At 42.8% G+C, this 14,643-nt stretch overlaps 2 protein-coding genes across 2 annotated transcripts; one reads left to right on the top strand and one right to left on the bottom strand.

Annotated features, from left to right (window-relative positions):
• The first annotated feature begins 212 nt into the window (after window positions 1–212).
• On the top strand, window positions 213–3,196 carry nog2 (noggin 2). The gene has a single exon (XM_063221178.1). The coding sequence runs from the start codon at window positions 1,618–1,620 to the stop codon at window positions 2,272–2,274; it is 657 nt and encodes a 218-aa protein (XP_063077248.1). The 5' UTR covers window positions 213–1,617; the 3' UTR covers window positions 2,275–3,196.
• Window positions 3,197–6,613: 3,417 nt separating this feature from the next.
• Window positions 6,614–11,344, bottom strand: LOC134467889 (uncharacterized). The gene is made up of 7 exons (XM_063221867.1): window positions 11,178–11,344; window positions 10,946–11,082; window positions 10,756–10,849; window positions 9,942–10,274; window positions 9,644–9,812; window positions 9,092–9,216; window positions 6,614–8,959 (listed from the first exon to the last, which is right to left on the bottom strand). Exons 2-7 carry the CDS (start codon window positions 11,080–11,082, stop codon window positions 8,633–8,635), a joined length of 1,185 nt encoding a protein of 394 aa, XP_063077937.1. The 5' UTR covers window positions 11,178–11,344; the 3' UTR covers window positions 6,614–8,632.
• Window positions 11,345–14,643: the final 3,299 nt, after the last annotated feature.

Consider the following 14,643-nt stretch of genomic DNA (forward strand, 5'->3'; position numbering starts at 1 on the left):
GACCCAACTGATACAGAATGATTGCGGCTGATATTTTTCTACGCGCCAGTGTTGGAAGGTGTGTGAGTGTGTGTGTGTGTGTGTGTGAGAGAGAGAGAGAGAGGAGGGGGGGGGACTGGCGAGGGAGGAGGGGGGCATCTGTCAGTCAGAATGAAAGCAGTCGCGGTGGGCAGGACCGTTGACACTTGCTGCCGTGGGAGGTGGATATTTAACTTGGGACTGCGCTAAGCCCGCGGCAGACACACACACTTGGTGTGCCTATAAGCGAAGCGCACGCCAGAGAACTTGAGGTCCTCCAGCGACTACCGGAGTGGAGCTACCGTTTCAAGCCACGCGATCCCACGGGAATCTCCGCTGACAGCGCGTGAGTGAGGGTCTCAAAAGATTCCTTCGGAGACGTCGAAAAGTATTCGGTGTCACTACAAGAGGAGAGACGAGGAAACAACTGCTCTGCAATAGTTAACTTTTGAACTGTCTTTAGACTAGTGTGAAATGCAACTGGTTGCATTTCGAAACTATTTCGTGCAAGAAAGTTTGTAGTGGAACAACTTTTCTGCTCTCGGACCTTGATTGCATTGCCTACCCCAATCTACGGCAAGACGGGGAGTACTTTCATCACTCTACTTCAGTAGGTTCTTGCTACTGGCTTTGAGTGCATGCAATACGGACAATTTCAACCTGTAGGAAAAACGTGGACAACGGTTGCTGAAAAAGAAAAACAATCAAGTGTGGAATATTGCACTGGTGCTGCTAAGGCAAGTTGGACTATTTTAACCCATGGATCGCGCCCTGGCGTCGGGTCGCTGTGGAGCCTGAACACCCCTGGACGCTGTGACAGAGAGAGGCGTTCATAAAAGCACAGCGTAAAAATAACATTGGCTGGGACTGCCCTCATTCCCGGGCCGGTGACATTTCAAACGTGCTCAGGTCCTCTTTGTGGGGCTCTTTCTCACGGTAACGGAAACGGTGAGGCGAGGGCCTCTCCTTTTTTCTCTGTACCCTTTCTTTGGTTGTATAGCTGCCCTTCATTCCATGCTGCACGAGCCCCAAACCTCCGTCAGAAAGTCTAGACAGTCTGCCGAGGCTGCTTCGAGTCTCCAGAGTCACCATGGCAACCCCCAGAAATCCGAAGTGACTTTTTTCCACCACGCTTTTTTCTCGCCCTGTTTTTTATTGGAGAAACTAAAAGGAGAGAGGGGTGGTGGCGCCATTTTAAGCGTGTTTAAAAGGTTGTACTATTATATTGTTGTTGTGTGTGTGGTTATCTGACTTCGCAGAGATTACGCAGCAAAGAGAACTGCATCATTTTAAGTTTGGCGCGAGATCCCCATCCGGAGAATCCCTAAAAAGAACGCGCTGCTTGCTCGCGGAGTGTCATTCAAACCACGCTGCCACGCGGTCTATTAAAAGTATCGTCTTGCCCGTGCTCTTGGCTTCGACTATTTATGCCATTCTCGGGCGCCACAGTTCAAAGATCCCTGTAGCACACTAACGAGTGGGGACATTAAAACACTTTCGTCCGAAGCCTAACTGGACTAAGGCAAGCCACAAGTGCACCCACGCACACACACACACACACACACACTCTTCACACAGACACTATACAGACAGCCAGACATGGGCTGCTCCCTTCAAATGCTGCTGCCGCTGCTGCTGCTGACACTACTGTCCGCTCACCTGGGCTCGTGCCAGCATTACCTGCCGCACTACCGACTCAGGCCATCCCCGAGTGATCACCTCCCAGTGCCAGAACTACACGAGGACCCAGACCCTGAGTACGACCCACGGGAACAAGACCTGGTGGAACGGACACTGAGGAAAAAGCTTGGAAGCAACTTTGACCCCAACTTCATGTCCATCAGCGCTCCCGCGCAACTCAACCTCTCGCACGCGCAGCTGGAGCTGCGCATGCAGGGCCCCATGCCAAACGAGATCAAAAAGCTGGACCTGTCCGAAACGCCATATGGCAAGCGGGTCAAGGTGGGCAAGAAGGCCCGCAGGAAGTTCTTGCAGTGGTTGTGGACGTACACGCACTGTCCTGTGGTGTACGCCTGGAAGGACCTGGGCGCGCGCTTCTGGCCGCGCTACATCAAGGAAGCGAACTGCTTCAGTGAGCGCTCCTGCTCGTTCCCAGAGGGCATGTTCTGCAAGCCGGTGAAGTCCATCACCAAGACCTTCCTCCGGTGGTACTGCCAGGGCTTCCTGCGGCAAAAATACTGCACGTGGATACCGGTGCAATACCCGATCATCTCCGAGTGCAAGTGCTCATGCTGAATGGGCAAAGGAGCTATGTTGTGCGTGCGTGTGAGTGTGCGTACATGCGGTGCGTGAGTGTGTATGCATGTGTGTGTGAGTGCGTGTGTGAGTGCGGGTTTGGGAGGGAGGTGCAGAGAAAGTGGGGAAAACACATAAAGGAGAGGGGGAAGGTGAATGTGTGGGCCTGTGTGTCGTGTGTGGTCGCGTGGGTGTCCCTGCGGACGCATGTACGTGGACTGGAAAATAAAAAAAGAGAAATAAGCCGTTTTTTATTGCACTGTTTAAACTGTCACTGATGTGGGCACCATAGCGAATCTATTTTTTTATATAGCATTTTAATTGAAATACCAACATTGTATATATTTAAGAGAAGCGAAAGCAGCTATTTTTGTGTATTGAACAGGACCATGTTTGAATTGAGCCCTGGAGGGGAGTCGGCACTTCACACAGAAGACCTTTTAGGTGTTTTTTTTTTTTTTTTTAATCCGAGATGGAATGCATACACTTCTCCAAGAAGTTCACTTTTTTCAACTGAACAGTAATGCTGACTGTTGTTTCACTGCAATGCTGCCTAGAGTTTTTTTCTATGTATATTATTAATATCAGTAATAATAATAATTAAATGAAAAGTTGAGGATAAAATTATATATAAAGGCGTGAACTCAGCTTTTGGAATATCTATAGTATTGTAGAAAGGTTCCACAGAACTCTTATTTATTATTTTAACGGTTGTGATTATAGCGGCTGTAAAGGGATGGTTTAGCAGAATATACCGGATAAATATGGAAGATGATGTTTACTTGAATATTTCTAAAATAAAAAATTAAAAAGCATAAATAAAAAACCTATCCGTGTAAATGGTCATGATTGCGCGCTGAGCCAAATAAAGGCTACATGTTTCCAAGTCTACATGTTTCTGAAAACGTGCGAATTTGCCACATTTTTTTCTGTGCTACTGGAGTCGTGGAGGTGACGTGTGTTGCTGGTGTGGTGTGTTTGGGGGGGGGGGGCGTGTTAAGGAGTTGAGACGTCCAGGGCTGAATGCACAGAGAGCGCGGCCCCGCGTGTGGCGCGTGTGTGCATGAGCGCGAGTTTAGGAGCGTCTGATTTATTGGGTTGTGTAACACGGGGCACATACCTAGAGCGCCTCGCGACAGAGCAGTTATTCATTGTACGAGGCTGCTGGAGTCGGGTCGAGGAGTCCGTACGTAACCCGCTCCCTATCTGCGCCAGTGTGTTAACATAACGGTAAAATATCATTCGGTCATTTCAAACACTGTCAACGGTGAAATAGTGCAGCCCAGCTAGAGACGAGCCGTCTGGCTCCCATAGCGAGAAGAAAAAATCTTCTCGAAAACTCCGTCGCGAAGTGTGGAGTGGAGAAGTTTCCTGGATTGGTGGAAAAAGTGACAGTGGCTTGTCCTGCCAAACCCAAATCTTTGCGACACAAAAGCACGATCTCCTACAATGGTCAACTGGTCGTGACGGTACCAGACTATCAATTAGAGGGCGAGTGAGCTGTCTACCAGTTTAAAGAGATATAGTCTAATAAAGCCGAATATCAGACGCGCGCCCGCGCTCAAATGCAACTCCTGACCGCGTCTGTGTTCTTCACGATCTAGGTTACCGCAAGCGAAGTTAAATAAACCAGGCAAAGCAGCTGTTATTAAAACGTTCTGCTGCAACCGAGAAAACAGCCCCATGTGTGTATTTGTGTGCGTATATCGTGTGTGTGTGTCTGCGGTTGGAGTTGGATTTGTCACTCGCCGTGCGGTTATTGTGACAGATACACAGGAGGGCCTGTACGTAGAGTGTGTCTGTGTGTGAGGGGGAGATTGTGTGCGTGTGTGTGTTCCCCCGCTGTCAGCTTCTTTCTTGATGATGTCTCGGGGTTTTGGAGGCTGCGCCTGTGACGCCACGGCGCCACCGAGCCGGGCCCTCTCCCCAGCGTGTGTGTGTGTGTGTGTGTGTGTGTGTGTGTGTGTGTGTGTGTGTGTGTGTGTGTGTGTGTGTGTGTGTGTGTGTGAAACAGTAACCCTTTCAGCTTTTTCGGCGTGCAGCAGTCTCTTGCTAGAGCGTGAAAGCCAATCCGCTCTGCAGCTCGACTCTCTACCGCCACACATTTGGAATGGAGAGAGACTAATAACATTACGCGCATTCAGATTCGCCTGCGAGCCTTTTTATTATTATTTTTTTTTACAATAACTAATTTACTCTAAGGCTGTCACAGCCAAACGTCTCATAGCAAAGCTTTTCAACCACATCCTCCTATTTCAAGATGGATAAGGATGCCCACAAACCAGAATTTCTAACTAGCTTCATTCAATATATTCACGTCTAATCATGGTCATGTTAAAAGTTAACAACCACTCAAAATGACAACATGGCCATATTGGTATGCTGTAACGTTTCCAAACGTATGAATATGGAGTGAGAAACGGACCACGTTCAGCGTCCCAAACTGGATAACATCTGTGTGCGTCTTTTTCATTATTACTACTAGGACTTGTGCCCGACTTGGGTTGCCAAGAATGAATGCGTCGACCGTCTCAAAGATAGTTTATGTTCGCCTTTGAGTATGTTAAGCAACCCAATCATCGTATTCCACCACCAGTCTACGTTGAATTGAGGTAGCCTAAACATATACGTGGCGCGTACTCATCCTGTCAGAAAGCCCACTTGATGGAAACTGTCACGACATTGTAGGCCTACGGGATGTATGGAAAACTATACTGTTGTAACTGCTATGATCTGGTCTATGTTATAGGCCTACTTATGTCTGGGAGACTTTGGAGCTATTGGGCATCCATCTAAGCATTTAAGTGTGACAGTGTATGGTAGAGTAATGCCAACATCACTGTCAGTGTACAGCCAGCAATTTACTGATGCCACCTTGACATATGGACAACAAAACAAGCTTACATGGCTACATCCCTTTTCTGGCAATGCCACTCAACATCCTTTTTGTTTATGACAACTGGTGCATGTTCCACTCTTGGCGAGTCTTTAAAGGTGCACTATGTAATATTTTAGTAGTTTATTTCCAGAATTCATAATGCCTATTCACAAATGTAACCCTTTTCTCTAAGAGGCCTAGTCTACTTACGCTACCACCATCATCAAAATTCCAAGTATTCATCATTACGACACTTTTCATAGGCCTATAAAAAGGCTCCTCCATCGTCCGCCATTTGGAATTTCGAGAAATAGGCATTTTTAGCTGCAAAGCTTGCTGTTCTTTGGTCATACTAGTGAATATTAGTTTATTACTTAGTAAATATTCATGAAAAGATCTATTAGGCACTAGGCATTTCTATGAACAGCATAGTTAGCCTACAATACACAGCAAATCGGCCGGTGTTAAATCAACTCCCATAGAGTTAAATTTAACACTTTTCCTGAGTTTATATAATGCTCACCGGTTCAGAGTTAAATCAACACTATGGATAGTGTAAATAGTTTAACTCTATTTCAGTGTTACTTCTTTAACACCCACAGTGTTACATTTTAACTCTATTCTAGTGTATTTTTCACACCAATTTTTCACTTTAGGTGTTAACATCTTAACACCCATAGTGTTCTATTTTTAACACATTTGAGTGTTGAATTCCTCACCAATTAGTGTTAAAACTTTTCACTTTAAGTGAAACATCTGAACACCCACAGTGTTCTATTTTTAACACATTTGAGTGTTGAATTCCTCACCAATTAGTGTTAAAACTTTTCACTTTAAGTGAAACATCTTAACACCCACAGTGTTCTATTTTTAACACATTTGAGTGTTGAATCAGCTTAGCTCAACTCACTATAGGGGTTACCATGTAACACTAATTGGTGTTATGTTATACAATAAATACTGCTTTTTCTAAAATGTTCAGATTCTGTACTGCGTGGAGTGCACATTTACATACATGAAATATACAATCTAAATTAAATTAATGTTTCTACAAGTGTTAAGTGTTATTTATCATGTTTAATACACCAAGCATTAGAAACGGTTACAAATGACACCACAAAAATAAATGGTACAATCATGTAAAGACAATCAGTACTATAACTACTCTGCAGGTCAAAGGGCATATACATTTCCACAAAATTTGCACTGATTACAACTTTGTCATCTGATTCACACACTTTGTACACATGACAATGTTAACTGAAGCATTCAACATCAAGCTTAGTGGCAATGAAATGGACCTCATTCTTCAGAGTGGCCCAATTAACCTGAATTCACCATATAAAACAAAAGGAATATTATTGTCAGTGCCACTAGATGGGCTACAACCAATCCAACACTGTCCCGCTGATCTTAAAGGTTAGCTCCAACCAATTTTGATATGCAGTTGTACTTGTCAGTACCTGAGAATGTTTCCCCCCTTTAGCCTTTTCCGAGATCCTGGTCATTGCAATGGGGGCTGAGTTGTTTATTACATCAATAAACAACAACATCCAAAAGGTTATGCAACATCATAGACAACATCGTAGACAATTGGTAAACGCGATACCTTTGGGATAATATTTGGAGTACCTGTAGGCCTAGGTTAAGAAGGTTTGCCCCCATTAGAATAGATCAGATCTCTGAGAGGGCTGAGCCGAAAAATTAAACATCACGGGGTACTGACAAGTCGAGGGTAGTGTGAGCAATACAACAGCATATTGAAATTGGTAGAAGTCATCCTTTAACACAGTTACGGTAGTTGATCATCATCTGGATCAAATGCTTTCAGGGGACCATACTCAATGTGGTTTAAAAGGGATGTCTCCCAATTGTAAATGATCAACATCTGGTGTTTTTTGGCAAGCGACATTGAAAAATGTAAAAAAAAAAATCTGTGTTGTTACTTAAGACATAGTGGTTTGCTTCGAACCTCATACTCCACATATGAATTAGGGGTCCAATTTTTCGGATACAACTCGGATAATGGAACATATAATGGTTTTCCGGGATCATAGAGGGGTTGGACAAAATAATGGAAACGCTCGTCATTTCAGAGTGGGAAGTTTCATCGCTCAGTGGACCAGCCTGTTAGCCAATCTTTATTAAATGCACATTGCACCAGTAAGGTGAAGTGTGAAGATTCTATTAGCAGGATAAGTGCATAGTTTTGCTCAAAATGTTGCAATGCACACAACATGGATGACATATCAAAGTTCAAAAAGGAGACATTCTTGGTGCGCGCGTAACTGTTGCATCTTTGACCTAGACAGCCAGTCTTTGTGATGCATCAAGAGCCACAGTATCCAAGGTAATGTCTGCATACCACCAAGAAGGATGAACCACATCCAACAGGATTAACTGTGGACGCAAGAGGTAGCTTCCCACTCTAAAATGACAGGTGTTTCCATTATTTTGTCCAACCCCTGTATATCTATTTGGATACAGCTGGGTGAATAAGACATGGTGTTCCATTATTAAATGTTTTAAATGTACAGTCATGCCCATTGTAACAGATGGAGAGAAATGATGTTAAATGATTTGTAGTAGAAGCAACAGCAAAGGCCACAGTCTGAATTGAGTTCGATCTATTGTATTGTAACCACTATCCAAATTAACCCTTGGATGATTTTTCCGCTCCAAGTACCCATAGTCAAAAACATACATTCAAGACAGAAAAACAGGTTGTCAAAATACATTTCGACAGGTATTCTAATAGCAACTTGCTTTCATACTGTACAACCCCTTCAAGGATGCCATGCATCAAGTTCTAAAAACATGAAAAAAAACGGTAAGCCATTTTTAAGTTGAATTCCTCTTTAAACCCAAACTGTTGCTTTGACTACAAATCATTAAAATCATTCTCTCCATCTGTAATAATAGGCTTGGCGGTATTTTGTAAAGAACTGATCTGCCACAATACAGTACTTGTGGACTGCTTAACATACCTTATATGTACAAGAGAAACCATCAGCATGAAACAATGCAACTATATCATTATTGGGTTTTAAGTTAGGGGGCAGATGTATCAGAATGCAGTTAAGTACAGTGTGACTTTATGCATGCCTGGTGTTCTGAAAACAATGGATGTGATCTAAAGGAACTTGCACCACAGAAGTATTTTTTATCGGTTTTCGATTGATACAGAAGATGTGTTAAGCAGTCCACAAATACAAGCACCACGGCAGGTAAATTAGATGTGACATTACAAAATCAGGTTCAATCTGAAGATCAACGAGGCCACCCTACTGCCGTTTCATCACAGTGACAAATCATTACCATGAATGTTTTTTTTAACCTGCAGATGAACTGAACTGGCGCCAACAGGCATCCTGTAAACAAGAGTATTTGAACTTGGTGCTTGGGTAAAATCTGTGTCCTCTGCACAAGTGGCTTATTGAACCTGAATGGTGGTATGCAAGGCTTTAACGGAGAACATGTTTAAACATTGTCATTCAAGATCTTGGCGCGCAACTCACGGACACGTGGTGACACCCATGTGCGGGTTACATCGATGTTGAATACAGCGGTCTGTAGAAAAGTGTAGAGCTGAACCAGCGACTCATCATACGAGAGGTTGAAGACGTAGTGGCATTTGAAAAGTTCGTCAAACGCACCCAGTGAGCTGGTATCACGGCATGGAATGAGCTGTTTGTCAACAGCAATGTAGTAGGTGTCGATCTTGTTACGAGCACGGCCAACTGCAATGATGAATGGCTGCTTTCCTTCTCGGACTTCGAAACGACGTTCCGCTATGCTGCTGCATGACTGCAAAACACATAACAAAAAAATAAGATCCCCCTCAAGTGACTTAACTGATTCTAACATGACAGTTGGTTTTAGATCATGTTCCATACTAGGTCATCTCTCACAAACACTACTATAACTTTTGGAATTTACCTTGTGGAAAAGCACCATTCTATCCGCTGCATCAGTAGGGCTGATCTTGGTCCTCTTCTTGCATCCAACTATGGGGGGCAAAAGATGGAGTAGCAGCAGGAGAGTGGCCATGTCACTGTCCCAGTCTATCAGAGAGAAAAAGACAGTGATTAACATGAAAAAAAAAACCATTAAAATGGCATTAATTATACCAGTGGTTCTTAACCTGGGGTGCGGGCACCCCCTGGGGGTGCGCCAGAGATTTCAGGGGGTGCGCGGAATTGTGTTTGTGTTGAGGTTGTGTCCAAAATTCTGTTAGCAAACATTATAATTAGGCCAATTCAAAACCAAATTTAAACCGGTTTTGGTCCCCATGTAAAGTCATTAAGATATTGATGAATGTCTCAAGAAAGAATCATTGTGATAAATCACGTAAATCATGTTTTTATGGCATATAGAAGTGTAGAAATTTGGGTTGTGGGTGCGCGGCTTGTCTTGGTCACAGGTAAGGGGGTGCGTGACGAAAAAAAGGTTAAGAACCACTGAATTACACTATACTGTGTGCACACATACCATCACTCTCTGGGTGCCTCTCAGCCGCTTTTAACAGACGACACAGATCAGTAGATGGAGTCAGCTGGGTGGCCTCCTTGATGATCTTCAGCTTGAATGTTGTATCCCACTTGTTAAGCAACTTGGAACTTGTTTCAGCACCAAACAGCAGGGTGAAGTCTTCATTTACCTGGTAATCACAAATTGAACAAGGGTTTATATCTATTAGTTTTATATCGATACGTTTTTTAAATTATACACAAAGGATACAATGACAATAAGAGACTGAAATGTCTCAAATTAAAACAGTTGTACTCACGAGTCCTTTGACATCCAGAAAGCGTGGGAATGTTTTGAAGACATCTGCGCGGGTTTGTGGGTCATGGACCAAGTCCTGCCGATATTGAAGCGTCATCTTCATTTTCTCCAGCACACTTGCTTCCTCAGGGGTGTGAATTAGGAACGAAATGGGTTCTCTGCAGTAGTCACCATCTAGCTGCTCAGGCAGAGTTGTCGCTTGTCTTCTCCATTTTGGCCCTTGGTCTTTAGGTACGGATGGCTCCTTTGCTGGCCTCTTCGCTGTAGCCCTGCTTATTGTCTTCAGACGCCACGCCAGATATCCAGTGCCTTTCTCTGCATCATAAAAATGCTCCTGTAAGAAATGAACATTTAAAGAAGATTGAAATGATCTTGCATCTGGGGCGCTGTGGCGCAGCGCGCTAAGCCCCCCACATTTGGTTTTGCATGCCAATGGGGACCCCGGTTCAAGTCCGGCCGGGGTAATTTCCCGATCCAACCCAGTCTCTCTGTCCCAGTCGCTTCCTGTCACCATCTCAGACTGTCCTATCAAATAAAGGCATAAAAGCCTTATATATATATATTTTTTAATTATCTTACATCAGGCAAAGCTAAATGAAAGGACAGTATAATCGCTTATACAAAGTCAGGTCATTATGTCTATGGTCCTGCAATTTCAAATAGATGCTCATGGCATACTCGAGCTTCAAGTGTCTTGCTTCAGTTGCTAACTTGCCATGAATATAATATAATGCAAAATAATCAGTCCATCAGTCATATTAGTTACATTGTAATGATTTTTAAAAGAAACTTCCATAAATATCTGCAAAACTTACATAGCCTTTCGGAGAGAATGGATCCTTCAGTGCAGGAAAAAGTGTGATGATTCCCAGCGCATACTTCTCCCTCTGTTGACGGGTGGGAATCCGGCTGTAGTGACAAGACAAGAAATTAATTTAGTATCAGGCAGGACAATAGCATTGCACAAGTTTAAGCCCTTTACAAAGTTCAATTAATATGTCTTACCCATGTCTCTCAGTCATATGACTTGCCAGTATGTTGACAAGCTGCCTCCTGGTGCAGTGCTTTAGTGATTTTTCTGATTTATACTCTTCCAGAATATCTTCTCCACCAGATTTCCCAAGCAGGGCATTTTTGACCATCTGCTTACACAAAATACAAAGTAATTATCATTATTAAACAACATTTGGACATGTGAATTGGCAAGCACTAAAAGACACTTTCATTAAAATGTTACCTCTTTTGCAGTCTCTGATAGGGGAGCCCTCACAGCAGATGGACTACCCTCTATGCTCAGTCTACTACAGCCTGTAGAAATGCCTTTCTCTCTTAGGTCGTCGTCGCTTGACGAAAGGGACAGGGTGTCCGTGAGAGAAGATGTAGTATCTGAAGTAGGTGGGGAATGGTCTAAAGGAGCGAAGACAGTAAAATACACCCTTTGATTACTATATGTTTGTGGCAGTATCCATTTTCCAGTAAAATACATCTGTAGTTGGGAAACTTTCTGCATTTTAGTCAGACCAGTAAATATTAGTTTTTACTAGAGTTAAGAGTTAATATTCATAAAAAGTTCCAATCTGGCAATGGGCTTCATAGTTGTAATGCAGACTCTAGCCACAATCCTACATATCGTGCTCTACCTATAACAAATCTCAATAGTCCGTATCAATTACCATGCAATGAAGTACTGTAGTACATTTAGCTTAAAGCGATGGTTCGGAGTAGAATCACCCTAATGCCATTTGAACCGTGACACCCATCCACCTTTACACCCGAAGTGTTTTCTGCCGCAGGCTTACATCAACAGAGTTGCCGTGTTATTCGATGTTTATTCCGGTTAGCTTGACTCAAGCGCATATGGATACTGGGCACCGTCTCCAAACTTTCCCCACAAAAATAACATGTCATGACACCAAACTTCTGCAGTAGCACAAATATGGTCTGTACTCACGAAACGAAGCATTTGGAAGTTTGGAAATAGTCCAGGAGTTTAGTATTATCAACACAAGCTGAATAGCTTCTCTGCTGCTAAAGCTGTGCCAACGTTACTTCCGTCATATGAGACAAGCCCGTAAAAGTCTTCAACAAACTTCCAGACGAGAGTGTTAAAAAAGTTTTCACTGAATTGTGATTAAGGCTTATATTTTCAAGGCAATACTTAAAAGATATTTCAAATCTTACCTACTATCAATTAGACAAGGATTTTCGTTATCAATACTGATGCTGAATTCACTTTTCATTGTGCATATTATGAGCTTCGTTGAGGACTCTTACATGCTTGTCTTAGATGACGGAAGTAACGTTGGCGCAGCTTTAGCAGCAGAGAAGCTATTCGGCTTGTGTTGATAATAATAAACTCCTGGACTATTTCCAAACTTCCAAATGCTTCGTTTCGTGAGTACAGACCATATTTGTGCTACTGCAGAAGTTTGGTGTCATGACATGTTATTTTTGTGGGGAAAGTTTGGAGACGGTGCCCAGTATCCATATGCGCTTGAGTCAAGCTAACCGGAATAAACATCGAATAACACGGCAACTCTGTTGATGTAAGCCTGCGGCAGAAAACACTTCGGGTGTAAAGGTGGATGGGTGTCACGGTTCAAATGGCATTAGGGTGATTCTACTCCGAACCATCGCTTTAAAGGATAACTTCAGCCAATTTCAACATGCAGTTGTAATGCTCACACTGCCCTGGACTTGTCAGTACCTGAGAGGATTTTTTTTTCTTCTTCAGCCTTTTCTGAGATCCTGGTCATTGTAATGGGGGCAGAGTATGTTTACATTATTATTTTTTTTTTTTAATCTCGATTTATTCCAAATAACACCCAAAAGGTTATGCAACATCAGCTTACAACTAGCAAACAGTGGTACCTTTTGGGATAACATTTGGAGTATGCCCATGTTAAGAAGGATTTTAATGCAAACAGGGTCTGCCCCCATTAGAATAGCTCAGATCTCAGAAAGGGCTGAGCCGAAAAATGCAACATCACCTGGTGCTGACAAGTCAAGGGTAGCGTGAGCAATACATCATAGTGAAATTAACAGAAGTTCTACTTGAATTTCACACCATCAGTCCATTACTGGCTGCATCAAAGACCAAAAGCATTATATGTAGATACATACGTGCATTATGTACACTACTCATAGACACCAAAAGATTCATACCCTGATCTGAAGTTTTTTCACGAACCGTCAAGCAAAGATGTGGGTTGAACTCCAAAAATTCTGTGATAATGTCCTCGTCAATCGCTGTGCCCGTATCATCAAACAGCTCAAGCTCAGAGGAATTAGGAAGCCCAAACTTTTCTTTAACTGTAAGAAAGAGAAACCATGACTAACTGAACTCTCAAATGATCCTTAGTGCCATCCATGTAGGCAATGTTTACAGTTGTCCTTTGCAGTTAATGACATATCACATTAAGATACAAGGAGCATACAAGGATGGACATAGAATCATTTTAATGTTCAGCTACTATCTTTCTTAAAACCATACAGAAATGCAGCATCAATATCTTTTGAATGATATGAGAGAGGAATGCAGACAGAAAAACACCTAGGCCTGTTGGCTGCAATATAGTCATTCCCCATTGTCTTTCAGCATCAGTCAAAGTGTTTACCTTTACTGATGAAGTTCACATGGGTCACTCCGGGATTCCAACTGATGTACTTCCTCACATTGCGATATTCAACTTTCTGCAGCATGTTGTCCTAAAATTGCATCTGGAATATATTTAGAAATGCAATGTGAATATACCATGTCGAAAGAAGACATTTTGAGTACACAGCTTTTCTAATTTCAGAAATTACCCATTCATTGAATCAATAACATTTCAGATAGAAAGAAAGTCAATTTAACTCAGGATAAGTTTGTATGGAAACTCACAGCATACAATAAGAGCTGTAATACCAGCTCAACCAGGACCACCTACACATAAGAGGCAGCTAACGATGTGATATTAACAACTCAGTCTGGTCACCATCGTGTCTAAAACGTTCTCTGATTGAATGCGAAAGCAGGAACGACTACAGTAACCATGCAGTTGTTTAACATACAACATCAGGGGGTAGCATGTCAAGCACAACTTTTTTGTGAACTACAAACATTCAGAGAACAGCACAACCCGTCGATGCAGTCAACAAATAGAGCTACCTTTATGAGTATCATTGCTCAAATGCATGCAATGGAATTCCATCACAATAACACCATGACACGGTGCCAAACGTCTCCAAGTCAAACAACTTAAAAACGTCTCATCCGTGTCTCATAACATTATTACTTGTAGCCATACATCACCATTTCTGCCCCTCGAAAGACTGCGTTGATAACCCTGACATGAGTTTATTAGCCAAGCTCGGGTTGAGCAGTGATGGTCACGAGAGCCGCGGATCTCGAGGTATTAACCTTTTCAGTAAAAAAAAAACCTGATTCATGGCAGTAGTAGTAGTCTGCGCTACATGCATCACCTAACTCTAGATAATATATAAGAATATACTTACCGATAAGTGAATTGACCGATACATGAGCAACAGGCTATCTAGTTATTACAAACGCCAGATAAAAAGAGGGAAATGGCGGACACAACGGCTGCAAGTTTAAATGCTACGCAAGGTCGGCCTCATCCATCTTGCATTTACAAGAGGGGGACCTTGTGGTACATTCCAGATCGCACGTATCCAACCTTCAACAACGAAAAATGCTTCGA

Source organism: Engraulis encrasicolus, chromosome 17 (genome assembly GCF_034702125.1).
Source record: "Engraulis encrasicolus isolate BLACKSEA-1 chromosome 17, IST_EnEncr_1.0, whole genome shotgun sequence".
NCBI lineage: Eukaryota > Metazoa > Chordata > Actinopteri > Clupeiformes > Engraulidae > Engraulis > Engraulis encrasicolus.